Source organism: Acipenser ruthenus, chromosome 13, assembly GCF_902713425.1.
Source record: "Acipenser ruthenus chromosome 13, fAciRut3.2 maternal haplotype, whole genome shotgun sequence".
Lineage (NCBI taxonomy): Eukaryota > Metazoa > Chordata > Actinopteri > Acipenseriformes > Acipenseridae > Acipenser > Acipenser ruthenus.
In genome coordinates, this window is record NC_081201.1 from 31,391,861 (window position 1) to 31,409,265 (window position 17,405).

Genomic DNA, 17,405 nt, shown 5'->3' on the forward strand with positions numbered 1-17,405 from the left:
ACACAATCAAACTCTTTCCAATTGCTTCAGATTATTTTATTGATTACACGTTATTGTTAAAGTAGGTGTGTGTAGGGACACCTGGAAAATTCTTCTACAACAGGTGAGAATCTAAAGCTGTGTTTCCACTGTCCAGACTGAGTGCTGGTAATCGTTTTTAGTGTTTTTAGCACAAATTAAATATTCCTACTAGTGTAAATTCTTACCTTTAATTGTGGGCTCTACATGAATGCACCTGTACCGGGTAACACTGGGCAGTGGAAATGGAGCTTAGGACATTCTTGTTGTACTGTAGAGTTAGTACTTAGCATTTTCCCCACACGATGTTGAACAGTCTAAAATTTACTATAGAGCAAACATTGATTTTTTTTTTTTAAATAAAAATGCTTATTTATTTGCATTAAGTAACAAACTAGAAAGTATTTGGTTGAAGTCATACAGTATTTAAAAATAAATAATGAAAAGCCCTTAATACAGTCAAAAACGTATAGATTTAAAAAAAAAAAAATCTAATTTTAAGCCAGGTTTGTTTAAAGGAAAAAAAAAAAAAAACACAATTTGGCATTCATGTCCAGCAAGCGATTTTATTGCACGAGTACCAGTGTAATCTGTTCCAGAAAGGATTGCATCACTTCTTGTGGATAAGACATCACTGACTGAAGGTGTTGTGGTTCATCCACGGACCTGCATAAATGACTGGACTATCAAATGTACAGCACAGAAGTGATTTTTAAATCCGGAACTTGTGGTGTTTAATGTAAACATTACTGCTTTCACAGAAACTCGACAGGGAAGAACTAATCAGGAGTTTCTTTTTTGTTTTACGCAGCAATATGTATACAAATCATTTTCAACAGCAAGGTTGAGTAAATACAAAAAAAAAAAAAGTGTTAAGTATATGGGTTTTCTGTAATGAAATAGCCAATTAAAAAAAATAACCATTTGCCTAAACTTGAATCTATAGATACTATTTGCTATAAATGGACTGGTTAACATATTGCCAGAATGTATTTTGATTAAAATAAATAAAAGCTGATGTCTTCAGCTACAGTGAACATTGTATAATTCAAAAGGTTGGATACAATAAACACATTTCTAAAATTCAATAACTCTAAAAGTGTAAACAAATTAGCTGGATTTAAAATCAAGGAATGTTATAAAACTGTCAAGTGTATGCTGTACTAAAGTATATTTGCACAGAATAAGAAGCAAAAACAACTACCAAGTACAAATTACAAAGTGTATTTTAAGTTAAAAACATTGTTCTCTTAAAACAGAAAACACATTTTGTGGGATTCCTGCTACAGATTATCAACTTAAAAAAGGGGAAAATTCTAATAGAATATGATTTTGTTTTGATGTTGCCTTGTCCAAGTCTGTATAATTTAATTTAACAGGATGCCTGGATCTGTAGTGCATAGAACTCATAATATACTAGAGTTTTGACGCTGCTGTCAAATTAGATTTATTTATTTTATTTTTTTATATAACCAGGCTGTTTGTGGTTTCATAAAATGCACTTTGTATTGCTTTAACAGCAATTTTGCTTCAGTTAAAAAAAGAACAATCTATTTTAAACAAATGTTATTTCTTATAAAGCAAGTCCAGGTATGGGAAGTTCTCCTCGTTGAAATAAAAAGTATGGTTAGCTTTCCTTTTTATGAAACAGGCTGTACTCAAATATTTACCTCAAATCTCTGCTTTGCCTCAGTGAGGAACTGCAGAATATTGCCATTCTAGTGCTTTAATGATTTAAGTATGACATCACTTCCTGAGAGTATAATTCCTGAAAATGTTCCCCCACTTATTGCTACACTTGTGTGAAGTGACTATCTGTTGGGGAATTCACAGTGACATATAAAAGTAGTTGTAGTTTGTTTCAAGATACTGTAGAAGCTTTAGGCTCTCCTGACAACATGGTGCTCGGAGTAAAGCAGTAGCCCATATTGAGAAAATATTAAAATAATACTTGAGCTATATACAAATGGAATTATCTGAAGACTGACACTTTGAGTATAAAGTGTAATATTTACTCATGTCCTCTGACCCAAAGAAATCAAAGAGAAAATCTGGATTTTCTTTCACAGATATTCATTCAATAGGTCTATTTCTGTTCCTTGTGTTCTGTACAAGAGAACATTTAAATAAAGTACTTCAATAAGGAATCAGAAACAGGCTGTAAAACAAAGTCCAGAAACATATATATATTTAAGTTACTCTGTACTAAAGGACTGTATGCATTAAAAAATAAAAATAGAAAATACTGAAAAAGACACTGGCATAAAGATTTCCAAATCCTAGAGCAGAGATCACCATGGATTTTTGTAGCCCAAAGGAGCAACCTTTGTCACTCTAAATCCATTTGACTTCCCCACTGATCACAAGACGACTGCTGTGCTTTGTGTTAGTGTTACACGTGTTGAGGTAAACGTCCAAGTCCCGAATTCAAGCTCCAGTTCTATCCATTCCTGATTCCAGGTTCTGCCGGGCATTTCCAGGGTGAACATTTAAATCAGGTTATTGGAGATCCGATTCTGGTGCTCAAACAGATCCTCAATTTCATCACTATATGCATCTCCTGATAGAAGAACAAAATTTAACATTGAGATACAGATGAGATTTAACAACTTGTAACTAAGAAACTAAGTTTAAACTTGGTTGGCAATACATAGGCTTCAAGAACATAATATTAAGCATGATTCTATAGGAAGGCTACAGCCAAAACTTATTTCAGTGGGGAATAACCTTTCCTTTTGCAGCTTGATTGCCAAAGATACAGAATACCTTTTTTTTTTTTTGCAGTATACTGTTACTACATATGTGGCTCTTTGCAGTGTGTGAGTTCAATACCTGTGTGACAGCCGTACATCCAGATCCGATTCCCATCGTATTTACACCGGCAGCGCATTACGTTGTTTGTGAAATCAGACTCCACCATGTCGAAGTGAGGATTTACTTCAACCTGGAGAGACCAGGAGGATGGATTAGTGAGGAAATTGTGTGTCCAGCACTTACATCATGGTCTGTAATGGCCCTAATTTTGTTTTGTTTTTGCACAATAACTTATTTTTCTCATTAATCTCTAGCAGTGCTAAAACTGGAAATAAATGGTTAAAACTCATTTCATAAGTGGGGATGTCAAGCTGTTTATCGTGTTGTTTCACTGCTCTCTTAAATGGCAGTTCACAAAATTATACCTTATGCTTAACTACTAGTTCAATCACTGACAAAAAAAATATATGTTCCAGAACTTTCCCAACATCAAACTAAACAACTCTTGTAAATGAACTGACTGTTGCCAATTTTAGTTTTTTATTACAGTGTATAACATGTTTTTATCTCTTTTGGTTACTGGTTTAGCTGCCAACAGGATGTGGCAGCTAAACCAGTGATGTGATGTATGTATATCCCTAAATAGAGTGCTCTGTTTGTTTGGTCCCTCTTCATTCTGACACATTGCATGCTGCCCCTAACACTGTAACACATTCAAATTTGCTGAAGTTTTGCACAGCTGAACTCCAACCTGGAAGATATAGTCCCCTGGTTTGACATCCGTGATGTCGACCCACTGGCAGTCAATGTCGTGTCCGTAGGTATCCCAGCAACCCACAGAGATGCCCTGTTCTCCCATGTTGACGCAAGCGTACTGTTTCTGCAGCCCTGCCAATCGAAATAAGAGGAATGAACACATGCACTTACCCAGGTGGTCACTAACAAATAGTGGTTCCGAAAAAATATTTGCCTGTGAAACTACCATAGGTAGAGATTTGTGTCTTCCCTCGTGGTCAAATTAAATGGGTTCTAGACCATGGTGATTTATAGAAGTGGTTAGCAAGCCTGTGGAAGCAAGTTACTCTTAGATTGAGGGTACTGAATTTAAGAAGCCCTGTAGGGTGTGTTGAATTGAATCTAGCACCCTCATTCATTGCAATGCCTCACTGTGATTGTAGACAGTGCATCTTGCTCAGGGCTTACCGTCCGGGCAGTGGGTGTCTTCCAGACAGAAGCTGGCCTTGTGACCTTCTGCAACTTTGCTGCCATTGAGGGTCAGGAGGTCATAGTGTGTGAACACCTCGATACTGTGGTAGTGCCTGCAAGGGAGGGGGGAGGAGGGGGAACAACACAAAAGGAGCTTTAGTTGTAACCAGTTATATTGCAGGCTTTTTCCAGTAGCAATCTATAATAAAGAGAGCTTGTTAGCATATAAAACAAATCTCACCTCCCCACTGCAACTGGCTGACACAGAAAGTCACTAGGGGATCAAAAGAGATGATCTCATTCCTGGGGCACGCAGTAAGTAAGGTGTGTTTCATTTTCATGAAAACCTTTGACAGTAACCTCCTGTTCCCAGGTAGGTTGATTTTGGGGAGCTGTTTATTTAACTGTTCAATTAAACACTTTGAAATACATCTTAACAGGCCGCATTTATTGCAGAGATCAACGAAGGGACTGGAACTTAGTTATTCAGAAGGATGCCTGCAGCACAAGGGACTGCCTTGTTCCCAAAGAGTGTTGCTGGAAACTCATTTGGAGCTGTAAGACCTGGGGTTTGGGGATACAGCTGCTGAATGATCTGCACTAAGGAGGTCAGAGAGACATGGTCACATGTGTATTCAACATGGGAATGAACCGTGTTATAAAGTGCACTGAAAAAGAATGGGAGCATTCAGTTGTGATTTTATTTCTGTATAGAAGAGGTTAGGAATTGGGAGACAAGTTGATTTTAAGGTTTAGAGGTGAAGTTAAGGGATATTGATTGCATGTCACTGCGAAGGTGTGCAGCCCTACCTGTGGCACTGGTGCCAGATCCAGGACTCTCGAGTTGCCCGTGGGCGGAAGTCAGCTTTGCCCAGGTTGTGGATCAGCGAGGAGAAGCGAAGCAGGCGCCGCTGCCCATAGGGCCAGTTCATGTGGTCCGCGGAGGAGGAGAGGCATTTCTCCTCGTGGGCACAGGTGAGCAGGTGCAGCGGCCGGTCCTCCAGGTATGCAGACTCCTGGACCATCTGAGCGTTCAGAATCAGGTCCGGGGCCGCTGGGGGAAGAGAGGAAAACCACTCACTCAAACCAACAATCAAACAGCAAAACTAGAAACAAAGATGCACATCTTTCCCATTCCCCTGTTCCAGGAGCAGACAGTCATCCAATCCCCTCTCCCTTTCCCTGTGTTTCTGCCTCCTGCTGGATACTCACTCTCACTACAGGTGACCCCCGCAGCACGCCGCCCGCCCCCTCGAGGGCAGTGTACCTGCCCGTGCTTCTGGCACTGCTGGATCGAGAGCTCGGTCCCGGAGCACTTGGTCCCGCTCAGCACCACCTCACTGGCACTTGGGTCCCCCTGCCAATACCACGTCTCCTGGGAGGACAAACACAGGCGTCACTGCCGAAGTGTCTTGTATCTGTTCACACTGCCTAAACCAGATCAAATCTAGTTTTTAACTTTAAAGGGGAACTTAAAAATTCACGGAGATCATTGTGTGATAAATTATCTCCAGACAGCATTTCAGATCGTTGTCTTAAGCTTAGGGCACTAAATTGATGATGTCAACGTGGTTGGTAAAGGTTTCTAAACATGGGCAGTAGTTTAATAACAGGCATGTATATTACCATGTTTACTTTTTTTTTTTTTAACAAGAACAACAAGTGCTTTCCAAAGTCTTGCTATCTCCACAGTCGGGTGTTGCCCATCAGTTACAGCTGCCAGGGTGTAACACAGTAAACAGGGCAGTTTGCTGTTCTCCAGTCACGTCTCAATGAGGTGTTTCATATCACTGTATCATAACGTTCTTATTTCTTATTGCATCAAAAGGTTTATTTCTTGTCTGCGATGCCCATTGTTTCCATTTTTCACAGTACAAAATGAGATTGGATCCACATGACCCTTTAAAACCTCCCAGTGAGAACAGAGATTAAATTCAAGTGCAGATCTGCCTGACGTACATCCTCATATCAGTTCTGTAGATCAAACCTCTCTCTTGAGACAGTCCCAAGGCTTATTACAAGCAAGTCCTTATTGTTGATTTTAAAGCTTAAACAGCTGGTTATCCCATTCTCTCAGACCAAGGGGGTCTTATCAGTACAATTAGACACCCACCTGTAGGGCGTGTGAGGCAAATCCAAAGCCCGCCTGTCGACACACCACCGTGGCCTCGTTGAGACCCCAGGACTCGCTGCACACCGCGCCCCACTGCTTCCGACCTCCGACCTCCATCAGCACCTCCACACGACCCTCCCCAGGACTGTGCCCCCCTGCCAGGCGAATCTACACAGTGGCACAGAGGAGAGAAAGCAAGAATCGCATTGCACATCACATTTCCAATGCATATTCCCAAGCAGTGCTTGGAGTAAAAGTAGTTCCACTACTTCGATAAAGGATTGTTCAGATTAACTTTAAACACGGCTCATGGCAGTTTGTAGAGCCATTGGATGGTCATACAAGGTTAAGCAGCTCTGTGATAAATGAAAGAGAACCAAACTTTATTTTTAAACAATTGCCATGATTTAAAGACCTAAAATTATATCTTGTTGCGGGAATGGAAAGGATGAGAAAGCCAAGTCAATGGGGAAGGATGGAGTGGGTGTAAACCAATTCAGATAAACTGAGGAAAAGGCTAAAATGACCTTACCTTGCTGTCAAGTCCCATCTTAGGCACGTTGCACCTGACAGAGGCATCATTGTAGTGAGTGCACCCCCTGGTGGCCAGGTCCTGGAAGTAGCACTCAGTGATGGAGCGCTCATGCCCACTGCACTGCACTGCGTTCATGTGTATGGGGCCCAATCCTGCAAGCACAGCAGTCACATTAAAAACAATAAAGTATAAGTGTAGTAAGTGAAACTGGACTTCCCTATAATAGTGTGACTGAACATCTCTAAAGCGGCAGAGTGATTTCCGTATGGCTTGTAAATGACTCTCTGCAGCCCCCCCTGCCTGCTCAAGGCAACGATAAAGATAGGAATCGATCTCTGGTAACCTGGCTATGATTCCATCTGCTATGCTTCTTTTGGTATTTAGGAAATAGTTGGGGGCTCTGTTACAGGAGTACAGATATAGTTCGAGGGAGAGTTGGGACTCTTTAACAGTAAGGTACAGGAGGTATAGATTGAGGGAGAGTTGAAGGCTCTGGAACAGAGAGGTATAGAGGGGTACTTGGGTGTTTGTGCCAACCTGGTATTCAACATGCTACAAGTGCAACATTTACAATATAACGTCATTCAAATTATAAGAGTCGACCTGTTTCTGGGAAAAAAACAAGGTTTTGTAACCCTGCAGTTTGACTAGAGAATAAACTGCCCTTTATAGGGAGCAAACTGAAAAGCTTGTTCTTACTGACCAATTAAAACACTTCCTCTAAATGACCCTGCCAAGAAACACAAAGGCAATGCTCCCTGAGGGAGGGGCATTTTAAACACTGGGAACCTACTACAAAACATGGAGTGGGAGAGGGAGTAATGCTGGGTTTCAATAAACACACTTTTTAATTTAAACACCCCCCCATTTCTATGTTTTTGTGCTACAAAACTAGAACAGTCATGCATTATTTGTTTATTTAGCAGAGACTGTTTATTTTACAGAGACTAGGATGTGTGAACTATGCATCAGCTGCAGAGTCACTTACAACTACGTCTCACCCGAAAGACGGAGCACAAGGAGGTTAAGTGACTTGCTCAGGGTCACACAATGAGTCAGTGGCTGAGGTGGGATTTGAACTGGGGACCTCCTGGTTACAAGCCCTTTTCTTTAACCACTGGACCACACAGCCTCCTGGTTACAAGCCCTTTTCTTTAACCACTGGACCACACAGCCTCCTTACAGCTGTCGTTGAAATGTTACCATTTAGAGTCTGTGATTTTTCTTTTTGGTGCTGTCTATATAATGACAACAAGTAAATACATTCATTTAGTAAATCTTTCAGCATTCAAAGCATTGCAGGAGAGAGAGAGAGAGAGAGAGAGAGAGAGAGAGAGAGAGAGAGAGAGAGAGAGAGTGAATGTTCATTTTTTATATCAGCTATCAGCTCATTAATTATCATGATGTATAAATTGCTTGTAAATTTGAAATCTACTTCAGTTGCACCAACTATCACTGTGAAGTGTCATGTTGCTTATTCTGGTAATACATATCTCCCACATTAAAACTCAGCACTTTAGCAAAAAACAATGTGTTATCAGAACCTACTAGTTATCACAAACCCACTTAAACCTGCTGCCATCTACAATGTGATCCTACAGTCTAATTAACTCAGAACTACCATCTTATACACTGCAGCCCAGCACTCTCTAACCACTAATACCTTACAAAATACAGAGAGCCTGCTAATCAGCATTCATGCTGTTTAAAACTTGGAACACGCAAATCCCGTCACACTTCTCACTGCGAGATCAATCTAAAGTCAACAATGTATTGTATGCTGCTTAGAGGAATGGGATAACTACAGAGGTCAGTACTTCGAGGGCACCAAATCTCTAATGCTGTCAGACCCTCACTATTCACAGGCACAGCATCCCTGTGCTTTAGCGGATTTGTTGACAAATATACAGGTATGCTAAGAGACACATCCATGTGAGAAAGCTGTCCGAAAGACACACAGAAGCTGGCTGACCTTGCCCCATGTACGCTCCTCTCATGGCCTCCTTTGCTGTGCCGTACCCCAGCTCCCGGCACACCACGCTGGCAGAGACCAGGTCCCATTGGTGATCGCACACCGTGCCCCATTTCCCTTCACGCAGCATCTCCACGCGACCCTCGCCCAGCCGAGCGCCCGCCTTCAACCGGACTGAGGGCTGCAGGGAAGACACGAAGAGAGAGGGGGAGAAATGGAATCAGGTTATGGTAAAGTCACTAATAATAGTCCACAAAATCTCAGTTTGGATTTTGATAATGAAATTCTGGGTTGGACTGTGTAGCTGAAACATCCCCTCCAGGACACGCAGGGCCATGTTATCAAAGAGCTTACTCCAGTCTTTAATTAACTGCTGTTTTTTTTTTTTATTTAAGAGAAAAACACTTTTTTCTTTTTTTTTAAAAAGTATCAAACACCTACTAAGTAAGGTCTCTTAAGTACTCTCAAGTTGTTTGTTTCTCAGTTTTGTACATTGTTGTTGGATTTTCATCTTTCAAAAAATAGGAATTAAAGACTGGAGTGAAAATATGGCCCACATTGTAGAGAACTTGAATCAGTGACACTGAACAGTCCTCTAAAAAATGACAGCAATCGGTAGCCACTTAAAAAATATTTAGTAAAGATACAATACTCTGTGTTTCCGTTATTGATTGTTAGTGTTTTTTATTTTTGCAGAACCTCTGTAAGCCTCTCATCTACCTCCTTCACTACCTCTCTCCCTGTCATTCACTCCCCACTCCTCCATCTTCCTTCTTCTGCACTCCCCACCCCCTCTTCCCCCTCTTCACCCTCTCACCTCTCTGTGGGAGTGTGTCTGGCGGCCTGTGTTCAGGGCGTTGCTGAGCTCTGCTCCCAGGACGCAGCGTGTGATGGCGTGCATGCCTTTCCTGCAGGGGGGGCTGTTGCGGGAAATAGAGAGCTGGACTCGACAGTCTGACAGGCTGGGCTCGTTGCCATGGCAGCTCACCTTCTCCACCCAGAAACTCTTCTTCCGGGACATTATGCCGAGTCTGGGAAGAGGAGACATTTATGTACCCGACAGGAATTCTTTATTTACTAAGTAATTCATTGTATACATTTTGATCCTCTAAGATAAAACATCGAGCCCTATTCACAATGCTTACTTTAACTTACTTTTAGTGCCTGTTTTCATAAATGACAAAGATTGGTTTATAAGACCATCAACGGCTTCACGAATATAACTTTATTAATCAATGACATTGCTGATGTATTTTTTGTTAATAGGGCACATCATATTAAGGAATCTTACTTTCTAATTTAAATTAGGCAATATGATCTGAAAAGTATACAAAGCCTCATATTGAATACCCCATCAGCTAATTCCCTCCCCAAACTGCATTAGACATAGTTAAGAGTTCAACAGCGCTATACATTGTAAATTAATTTAGGTTGACTATCATTATATAGAACTACACTGTAACACAGTATAAAGTTTGCACCTGCAATCATTTTAATATAGGTGATACAGTTGTTTGCGTTGAGAATACTGTATAGCAGAAGTTACCTGGTATTTGGATTGTTGACCTTGGTATCCCAAAGTTTTCTGTAACAGAGAAAAGTCAGTTTTTTGTTATTGTTTTTGTTTCCAGGGACAATTTTATTTGTCGCTTATGAATAATTTAACAATGAAAACAATATAATCTTTGCATTTTACAAAAGTTACTTACATACATGGGATATTCATAAGAGCACACTGACTACCAAAATGAAACAATTGTTAGCGCTTGTCCCGCGTCCGCGTCGTGATTTATCCTGTTGTTACTGTCTTCAGGTTACCATATAGTTTACAGACAAGCTCAAGGTCCTTGACATATAACTGGAAGTAAAGGGTTGGAGGAGGAAATGGTTGTCTATCTGGTTAAGCCTCATGATTTTAATTTCCTAGAGTTGCCTGAAGCATTCAAACGTTCAAATGTAAACACAAAAGGAGATTTTATTTTATTTATTGGAACAGAGGAGAGGTTTTCCCACAGCTGTTCCAATGTGGTCACTCCACATTCTACTGCCCCCTAGTTTTAAGCCTTTACGTCAAACTGATATGTCTATTGTAAACATCCACCCCACAGAGATAATGCAGTCTTGTGGTGAGGTAATAGAGAAACAGTCTAACCAGGGAAAATCACTCAACCCTGGGTAAAACCAGTAGGATCGCACCTGACCCCCACCCACTACATCTCCTTTTGGGAAATAATTTCTAAACTCAAAAAGTAGACAGTGGCCTCTGGCATGCAAACCAAGCCTTCTTTAACAGACAGTTCTGGATGTAACTGTTTTCAAAGCAACACAATATGGTTGAGCACACCACTGACTTCTAAAATGTTTATTCACAAAAACAGACATTTCCTTTGGTAGGGAGCCCAAGCATTCCGAGCATAGGTCAGGACCAGAGCCAATCAAAAACATGCTGTCTCGCAAAGACTAGAACAAAAAGCATTCCCAGCACTGCAGGGAGGTGTGCTGTCCGAGAAGGGCTTCAAACACTCTCCCTTACTCGTTAGGTGAATGGAATTCAGGGCGTAATCCAAACTTGGGTTCTTTTACACCACAAGACTTGCTAAGGTGGTGGAGTGCAAAGTCAGATTAAACTAGTTTAGGGATGCAGGCTCTGTATAAGAATTATTGAACAAACAAACTTTACACATTGCTGGAAATGAGAGCATATTCTGGTCTACTGGTGACTGGTGTTTGAAAAAAAAAAGTACAAGAAAGTGTCATGAATAGCAAACCTTATTTGATCAAAGCTTATATATGAAACCACATAACTATGGTCATTATATATATATATATATATATATATATATATATATATATATATAATATATATATATATATAATATATATATATATATATATATATATATATATATATATATATATATATATATATATATATATAATGACCATAGTTATGTGGTTTCATGAGCAGGTCCTATAATGGCAATAATTGTGAATTACTAAGAATAAGCACTGGGTAATTGTAATACCGAATAGTTCATTCACATCACTGGCAATTCACTCTGTGTCTGGTCTTAAGTGACTGCAATTATTATACAGTGCTCCTTAAACATGTATTAACATCGAGCATCAGTACTAAATTGTACTATTCTCCCCAACAATTCGATCCAGTTCCCCCTGCATATTGTAACATCACTGGCACATAATGTAGGTATATTAAATAGACAAGGTAAAATATTTTACTATGATTTGGCATACTCATAATCTTACCAGATTTCAATTGACGTACAAGTTCAATTAACTCGTACAGTAGCCTAGATACTGTCCCTTCATGAAAACTGACACATGGAAGTATCTAAGCAGGCTTACTAAGACTGAAAGGCCCATTGAGATACAATACAAACTGACAACATATTCTAGCTGGAAGCAGCGTTGTAAACTAAAAAAGCTGTTATTTAATCTAACATATCCACAGTGTAAAGTAGTTGAAACTGACACCATCTTAAAAGCAAGCTGGTTTTACTTTTTAATTCGAACATTTCATGAACCAAGACGAACAATACAAATGAGACCAAATCCCAGGAAATCCAGTTTGCACTTTTGTTTTTGCAGTACCTCCTCTTTACGTGTAACCCGTGTTGTTTGGGTACTGCGTTGGGCCGGGAGGTATTTCAATGTGCCTGCAATTGCAAAATGATTGCCTAACATTGCACCAGCCAGCCAGACCTTCATTTGACCAATCTGGGAGGAATTTACAGATAACTGCGTCCACTAATACTACCCTTACATGCAAAAACAAACACACACACACACACACATATATATATATATATATATATATATATATATATATATATATATATATATATATACACTCAGCCCTCCTAAAAAACTGCACACAAAAACTTTCCATTACTTGGTGAAAATTAGAGTCTATTGTGCAATGCATATATAGGGGTTAGGGATAGGCGTGTGGGGTTAGTTCCCTAAACTTGTAATAATGATTTGTACAGATCCAAGCTTTTAGAAAACACAAACTATGAAAATGATGTGTTTTTAATTTGTTCTGAGAATATTTTCTCTAAGTACCACCTGCCTCTGTCATTATAGCGTGAGTTCCACCCCAAGTTTACAAACCTCAGAAAAATGATACATTTCAGGCTGCTTCTGAGGCTGTTTTCCCTGGAAACGGTAGCCAAAATAGATTGTTTTCTTGGCTCCAATGCAAGGCTTCCCCTCTCCTCCACCTCCTAACCATCACCCAGGTGCAGGGTTGGGATCACTCTCATTAGAGGTTACTTAATCTGCACCTGCCAGCTACCAATTTCAGGCAGTTTTGTAAGAGTGCATGTTGTTGAGAGAAGAGCACTTTCATTGTGGCGACTGTGCCCTTGTTGATCTGGATCATTTATTACACCAACACTGAAACGCCAGCACACGTATAAGCTGAAAAACTCATGCAAAATAAAATCATGCTTTTTCTGGATGCCCCAATTAATAGTTATATTGGTGTTTCATTTTAGACAATTTTGCCATTTATACATTAAACTTAAATGGCTGCCAGTTGCATAGCCCTGTACAATGAGACATAACTAATCTCACTAAACTATGGGTGCCATATACATTTGCAAACTACAAAATAAAAGCATTTGGCACTAGTAGAATCATTTTAGACAATCAATATAAAATAATATTTATAAAGCCATCTGAGCAAAAAATAGACCCCTTGTAATTAACTGTAAAGTGAACATAACAATTCAACAACATATAAATGTAATTATGATTCATTCAAACTTGCGCCTACTCATTTGTTTTGCAGCATTCACTATAAAATGCGTCTGGAAAGTCCAGTTACATCCAATAATACTAGCTGGGCGGGGAACTAGCAGAAACAGAATAATGTCCTATTAACACAATTAGCTTAAATGTTGTGTCTTTTCAATGTATTTGTTTAGTGACTATCAGCAGATTCAGTGATGCAGGGTTAGTCAGTCTGAAAGTGAGTTGCAGGTTCAGGCAGCATCTCCCCTGATCTGTCCAGAACTGCAGGAGGGAAGGTTTGACTCACATGAGATGCATTCATGAAAAAGACCTAGGAGTTTATGTTGACTCAGAAATGTCTTCATCTAGACAATGTGGGGAAGCTATAAAAAAAAGGCCAGCAAGATGCTCGGATATATTGTGAGAAGTGTTGAATTTAAATCAAGGGAAGTAATGTTAAAACTTTACAATGCATTAGTAAGACCTCACCTAGAATATTGTGTTCAGTTCTGGTCACCTCGTTACAAAAAGGATATTGCTGCTCTAGAAAGAGTGCAAAGAAGAGCAACCAGAATTATCCCGGGTTTAAAAGGCATGTTGTATGCAGACAGGCTAAAAGAACTGAATCTATTCAGTCTTGAACAAAGAAGACTACGCGGTGATCTGATTCAAGCATTAAAAATCCTAAAAGGTATAGACAATGTCGACCCAGGGGACTTTTTTTACCTGAAAAAAGAAACAAGGACCAAATGGAGATTAGATAAAGGGGCATTCAGAACAGAAAATAGGAGGCACTTTTTTTACAGAGAATTGTGAGGGTATGGAACCAACTCCCCAGTAATGTTGTTGAAGCTGACACCCTGGGATCCTTCAAGAAGCTGCTTGATGAGATTCTGGGATCAATAAGCTACTAACAACCAAAACGAGCAAGATGGGCTGAATGGCCTCCTCTCGTTTGTAAACTTTCTTATGTTCTTATGTTCATTGAGGAGGGCATCAGTTGTATACAGGTTTTGTAATGTGTGTAAACCTATGCTGGGTATAACCAGCAAGGGTTTCTGCTAACACAGCAGGCAGGAGCAGGGCGCAGCTATAATAGCACCCTGTTTGGGGAAAAATTAAAACACAGAAAACGCTCAGCCCTTTTCAATGTCTAATTACAGCAGCTCTAGGAGGCTGCCAAGAGACAGAGGTTGCTAAATTATAGGAGGAGTTGCTGCTAAACAATCTAGCAGTGTGCCTTCCATTGAGCGACAAGTCTCTCTTGGGCCTGCATGCTTACGCAACTCTGCAGACGTGACTCTGGGCATGGACTCAGTCTGGGTCTTTTTTACATAGTCTAGGAACATCTGGGGGTAATACCCAACCAGGGTAACTACAGAGACTGGTATGGTCAGTACTGCCTTGGGCTTGTACTTTCATATGTACAAAAAATTGAATTTGTTTTTACTATTTGTGGCAAACGAACGCTATATGTGGTCCAAGTTTAATAAATCTCCCTACGTTTCAAAACATATCTATATCTATATCTATATATATATATATATATCTATATATATATATATATATATATATCTCTCTATATATATATATATATCTCTATATATATATATATGTATATGTATATGTGTGTATATATATTTAAACATTTACACATGAAACATACATACATACATACATACATACATAGGTAGTAGAACATGTGAAAATTGTTACTTAGTTGCTGTTATATAGACCAGTGGATAGCTCCTAAATAAGTAACTGGCTCAATCAGGTACAGCAAGCCTCCATTCCGATCACTGACCTCAAGCTTTTCCAGTGGTAAATCTAACCGCTTAAATGTAAACTCCCTCGTAATTAAAGCTTTTTGTGAGGTTTACCACAAGCACATGGTGCAGTTTGTTATTATTGTCCTTTTATTTCACGCTGACTGGTCCCAGACAAACAGCTCTCTTTAAAATGCAGCCCATTACCCCTACTCTTACTCATCTATTAACAATACAGTCTCCAAACTCTTTGTATGCTTGAGAATGCAGCTGATGCAGGTAGAGTTCGAATGAATGCAACCACATTTTCTTTGTTTCTAGCGATCTATTTCAATGGAATGGAATTTCTGGGGGTGTTTAACTTTATTTTACAGAAGAAATACTTCTTGTTTTAATGTTCAAGATCTTCAGCAAGGTAATGAAAGTTTAACAAAAATAAGGCTGACCATGACAGAGGTTTTACCTCATTCTTGAAGAGCCACAGCATTAATTCCCTGACTTCCAATAGCACCGCCATCGAGGCCAGGCAGTGCACCCTAGTGGTTGGACCTGGGACAATGGGAGGCAGTGTGGCCTAGTGATTAGAGCTGAGTGTCAGAATGGCAGTCTTGGGTTAACTCCAGCTCATCTGTGTGACTACAGGGCAGGGCTTAGTCATTTCAGAAAGCAGCCAGACCGCACTAAAAAATACTGTAAAGAAGTACTAGAAATTAGACAATTGGCCTTGGCAGACTCTGAGATGGGATTGTACAGGCCTGTATAGCCAAGGTAATTGCCGAAGATTACATGAGAAGTCTGTGGTGTCTGAAAAAAAACAGTTACAAAATATATAATGGCTGTTAACAAATTTCTGTCTGGCATTAATCATATAGTTACTAAACCAATTAAAAAAATGAGCACAAGCTCTTGCTTGACTAATTATATGCATTGCTAGACAATATAATTTCCCCTCACAGACACCAGGTTTTTTTGGAAAGCTGTTTTCTACACATCATTTATGAAACACAAAATTGTTTAACATGTCTGGTCAAAGGAATAGCAGTTTCCCAAGAAGCAGCCCTACAGTATATTGTATTAACTGCTACTGTGGTGTAATGGACACTCTAGGACAATTACATAAAGGACCAAGTGTATGTGTGTGTGTGTGTGTTCTACACCTCGTTCTGATATCTCAACGTTTCCTTTTAAACAATTAATCAGAGGCTGTAAATGATCGCTTCTTTGGATATCCTACATTATATGGGCTGGTTTCACTAATCTTGTGAAACCAGCCCATATAATATAGGATATACCTAATGTTATTTTTGGTAAGTCAGTCCAAGATTACTGCAGGATATAAAATAGGAACTTTTTACATTAAAATTAAGTTAAAATACCAGGACAAAGACAGATGTTTCAGTAAATGCATTCATACATTTGAAACTGATCTAAAGTGAAAGCGATCACCTTTCTTTTGTAGTATATTTAATTTAGCTCTGTTGATTTTAGAAGTTGATTAAAACCCCAAGAAGATACTCACAGTTCAGCCAAAAAAAAAACATGTTGCACCCTTTACTAGATAACCAGAAACATTTTGTATAGTTTGCTTTGAGGTTGGATATAAATTCCAATCAAAGAACACCTGAGCTTTAGACAAACCGTAGAGTTTCAGGTTCAGATGTGGAAAACCTGGACTAGCCATCCAGAATTCACAGCACACAGCAAGAGCTTGAGGATCAGACCTGGAAAATGCGTGTTAAACTCTCCCGTAGTCGTGAATCGCGTGTTCTTTTGTGTGTGGTGCAGGGGAACAGCGGGACACCACAAAGGCTTTTAAAAGAGACTGGTGCAGTAATCATGCAGGGCCTCTTGGAGAGGGATGAAGAAAGCACCAGTGGACTAGCACAGCTAAATTTACATTTCACAGCTCTGCCCAGAACCCTCTAGAAATGTGGCAGAGACTGGGTCGAACACGCCCAGTCCTGGCACGCTCACAGACTGGAGCAAATGAGCACCGCTGAAGATGTAATCAGCACATTATTATTTATTTTTTTAAAGACTTACTTGTACATCTTGGCGTTGTGCTGAGCCTCTAATGGGAATCCCAGCATGCCACACACCACCCTGCTGTTGTTGAGGGTCCAGCCCACATCACACACCTGCCGCCACCTCCCAGCATGCTTCACTTCCACCACGCCCTCTTTGATGGGCGCGCGGCCCTTAGCACCAGTCATAAGTGGATGGAGACGGACCTCCTCAATCTTCACTCCGCTGCCACCCTGAGTAACAAAGAGAACATGGGCT

The 17,405-nt window shown here is 39.9% G+C and overlaps 1 protein-coding gene across 2 annotated transcripts in view; it reads right to left on the bottom strand.

Annotated features, from left to right (window-relative positions):
- LOC117417900 (lysyl oxidase homolog 4-like) overlaps positions 1–17,405 on the bottom strand; it is a 27,122-nt gene continuing 9,717 nt past the window's right edge. For both annotated transcript variants that reach the window (XM_058985104.1, XM_034030289.3), the window contains exons 4-15: positions 17,166–17,380; positions 10,145–10,183; positions 9,416–9,629; positions 8,599–8,779; positions 6,624–6,778; positions 6,092–6,259; positions 5,191–5,353; positions 4,789–5,032; positions 3,976–4,091; positions 3,524–3,660; positions 2,851–2,962; positions 1–2,578 (exon numbers count right to left, since the gene is read on the bottom strand). In XM_058985104.1, the coding sequence (XP_058841087.1) occupies positions 2,508–2,578; positions 2,851–2,962; positions 3,524–3,660; positions 3,976–4,091; positions 4,789–5,032; positions 5,191–5,353; positions 6,092–6,259; positions 6,624–6,778; positions 8,599–8,779; positions 9,416–9,629; positions 10,145–10,183; positions 17,166–17,380 (1,815 nt within the window). In that variant the 3' untranslated portion in view covers positions 1–2,507. The remainder of the gene's footprint in view (positions 2,579–2,850; positions 2,963–3,523; positions 3,661–3,975; positions 4,092–4,788; positions 5,033–5,190; positions 5,354–6,091; positions 6,260–6,623; positions 6,779–8,598; positions 8,780–9,415; positions 9,630–10,144; positions 10,184–17,165; positions 17,381–17,405) is intronic.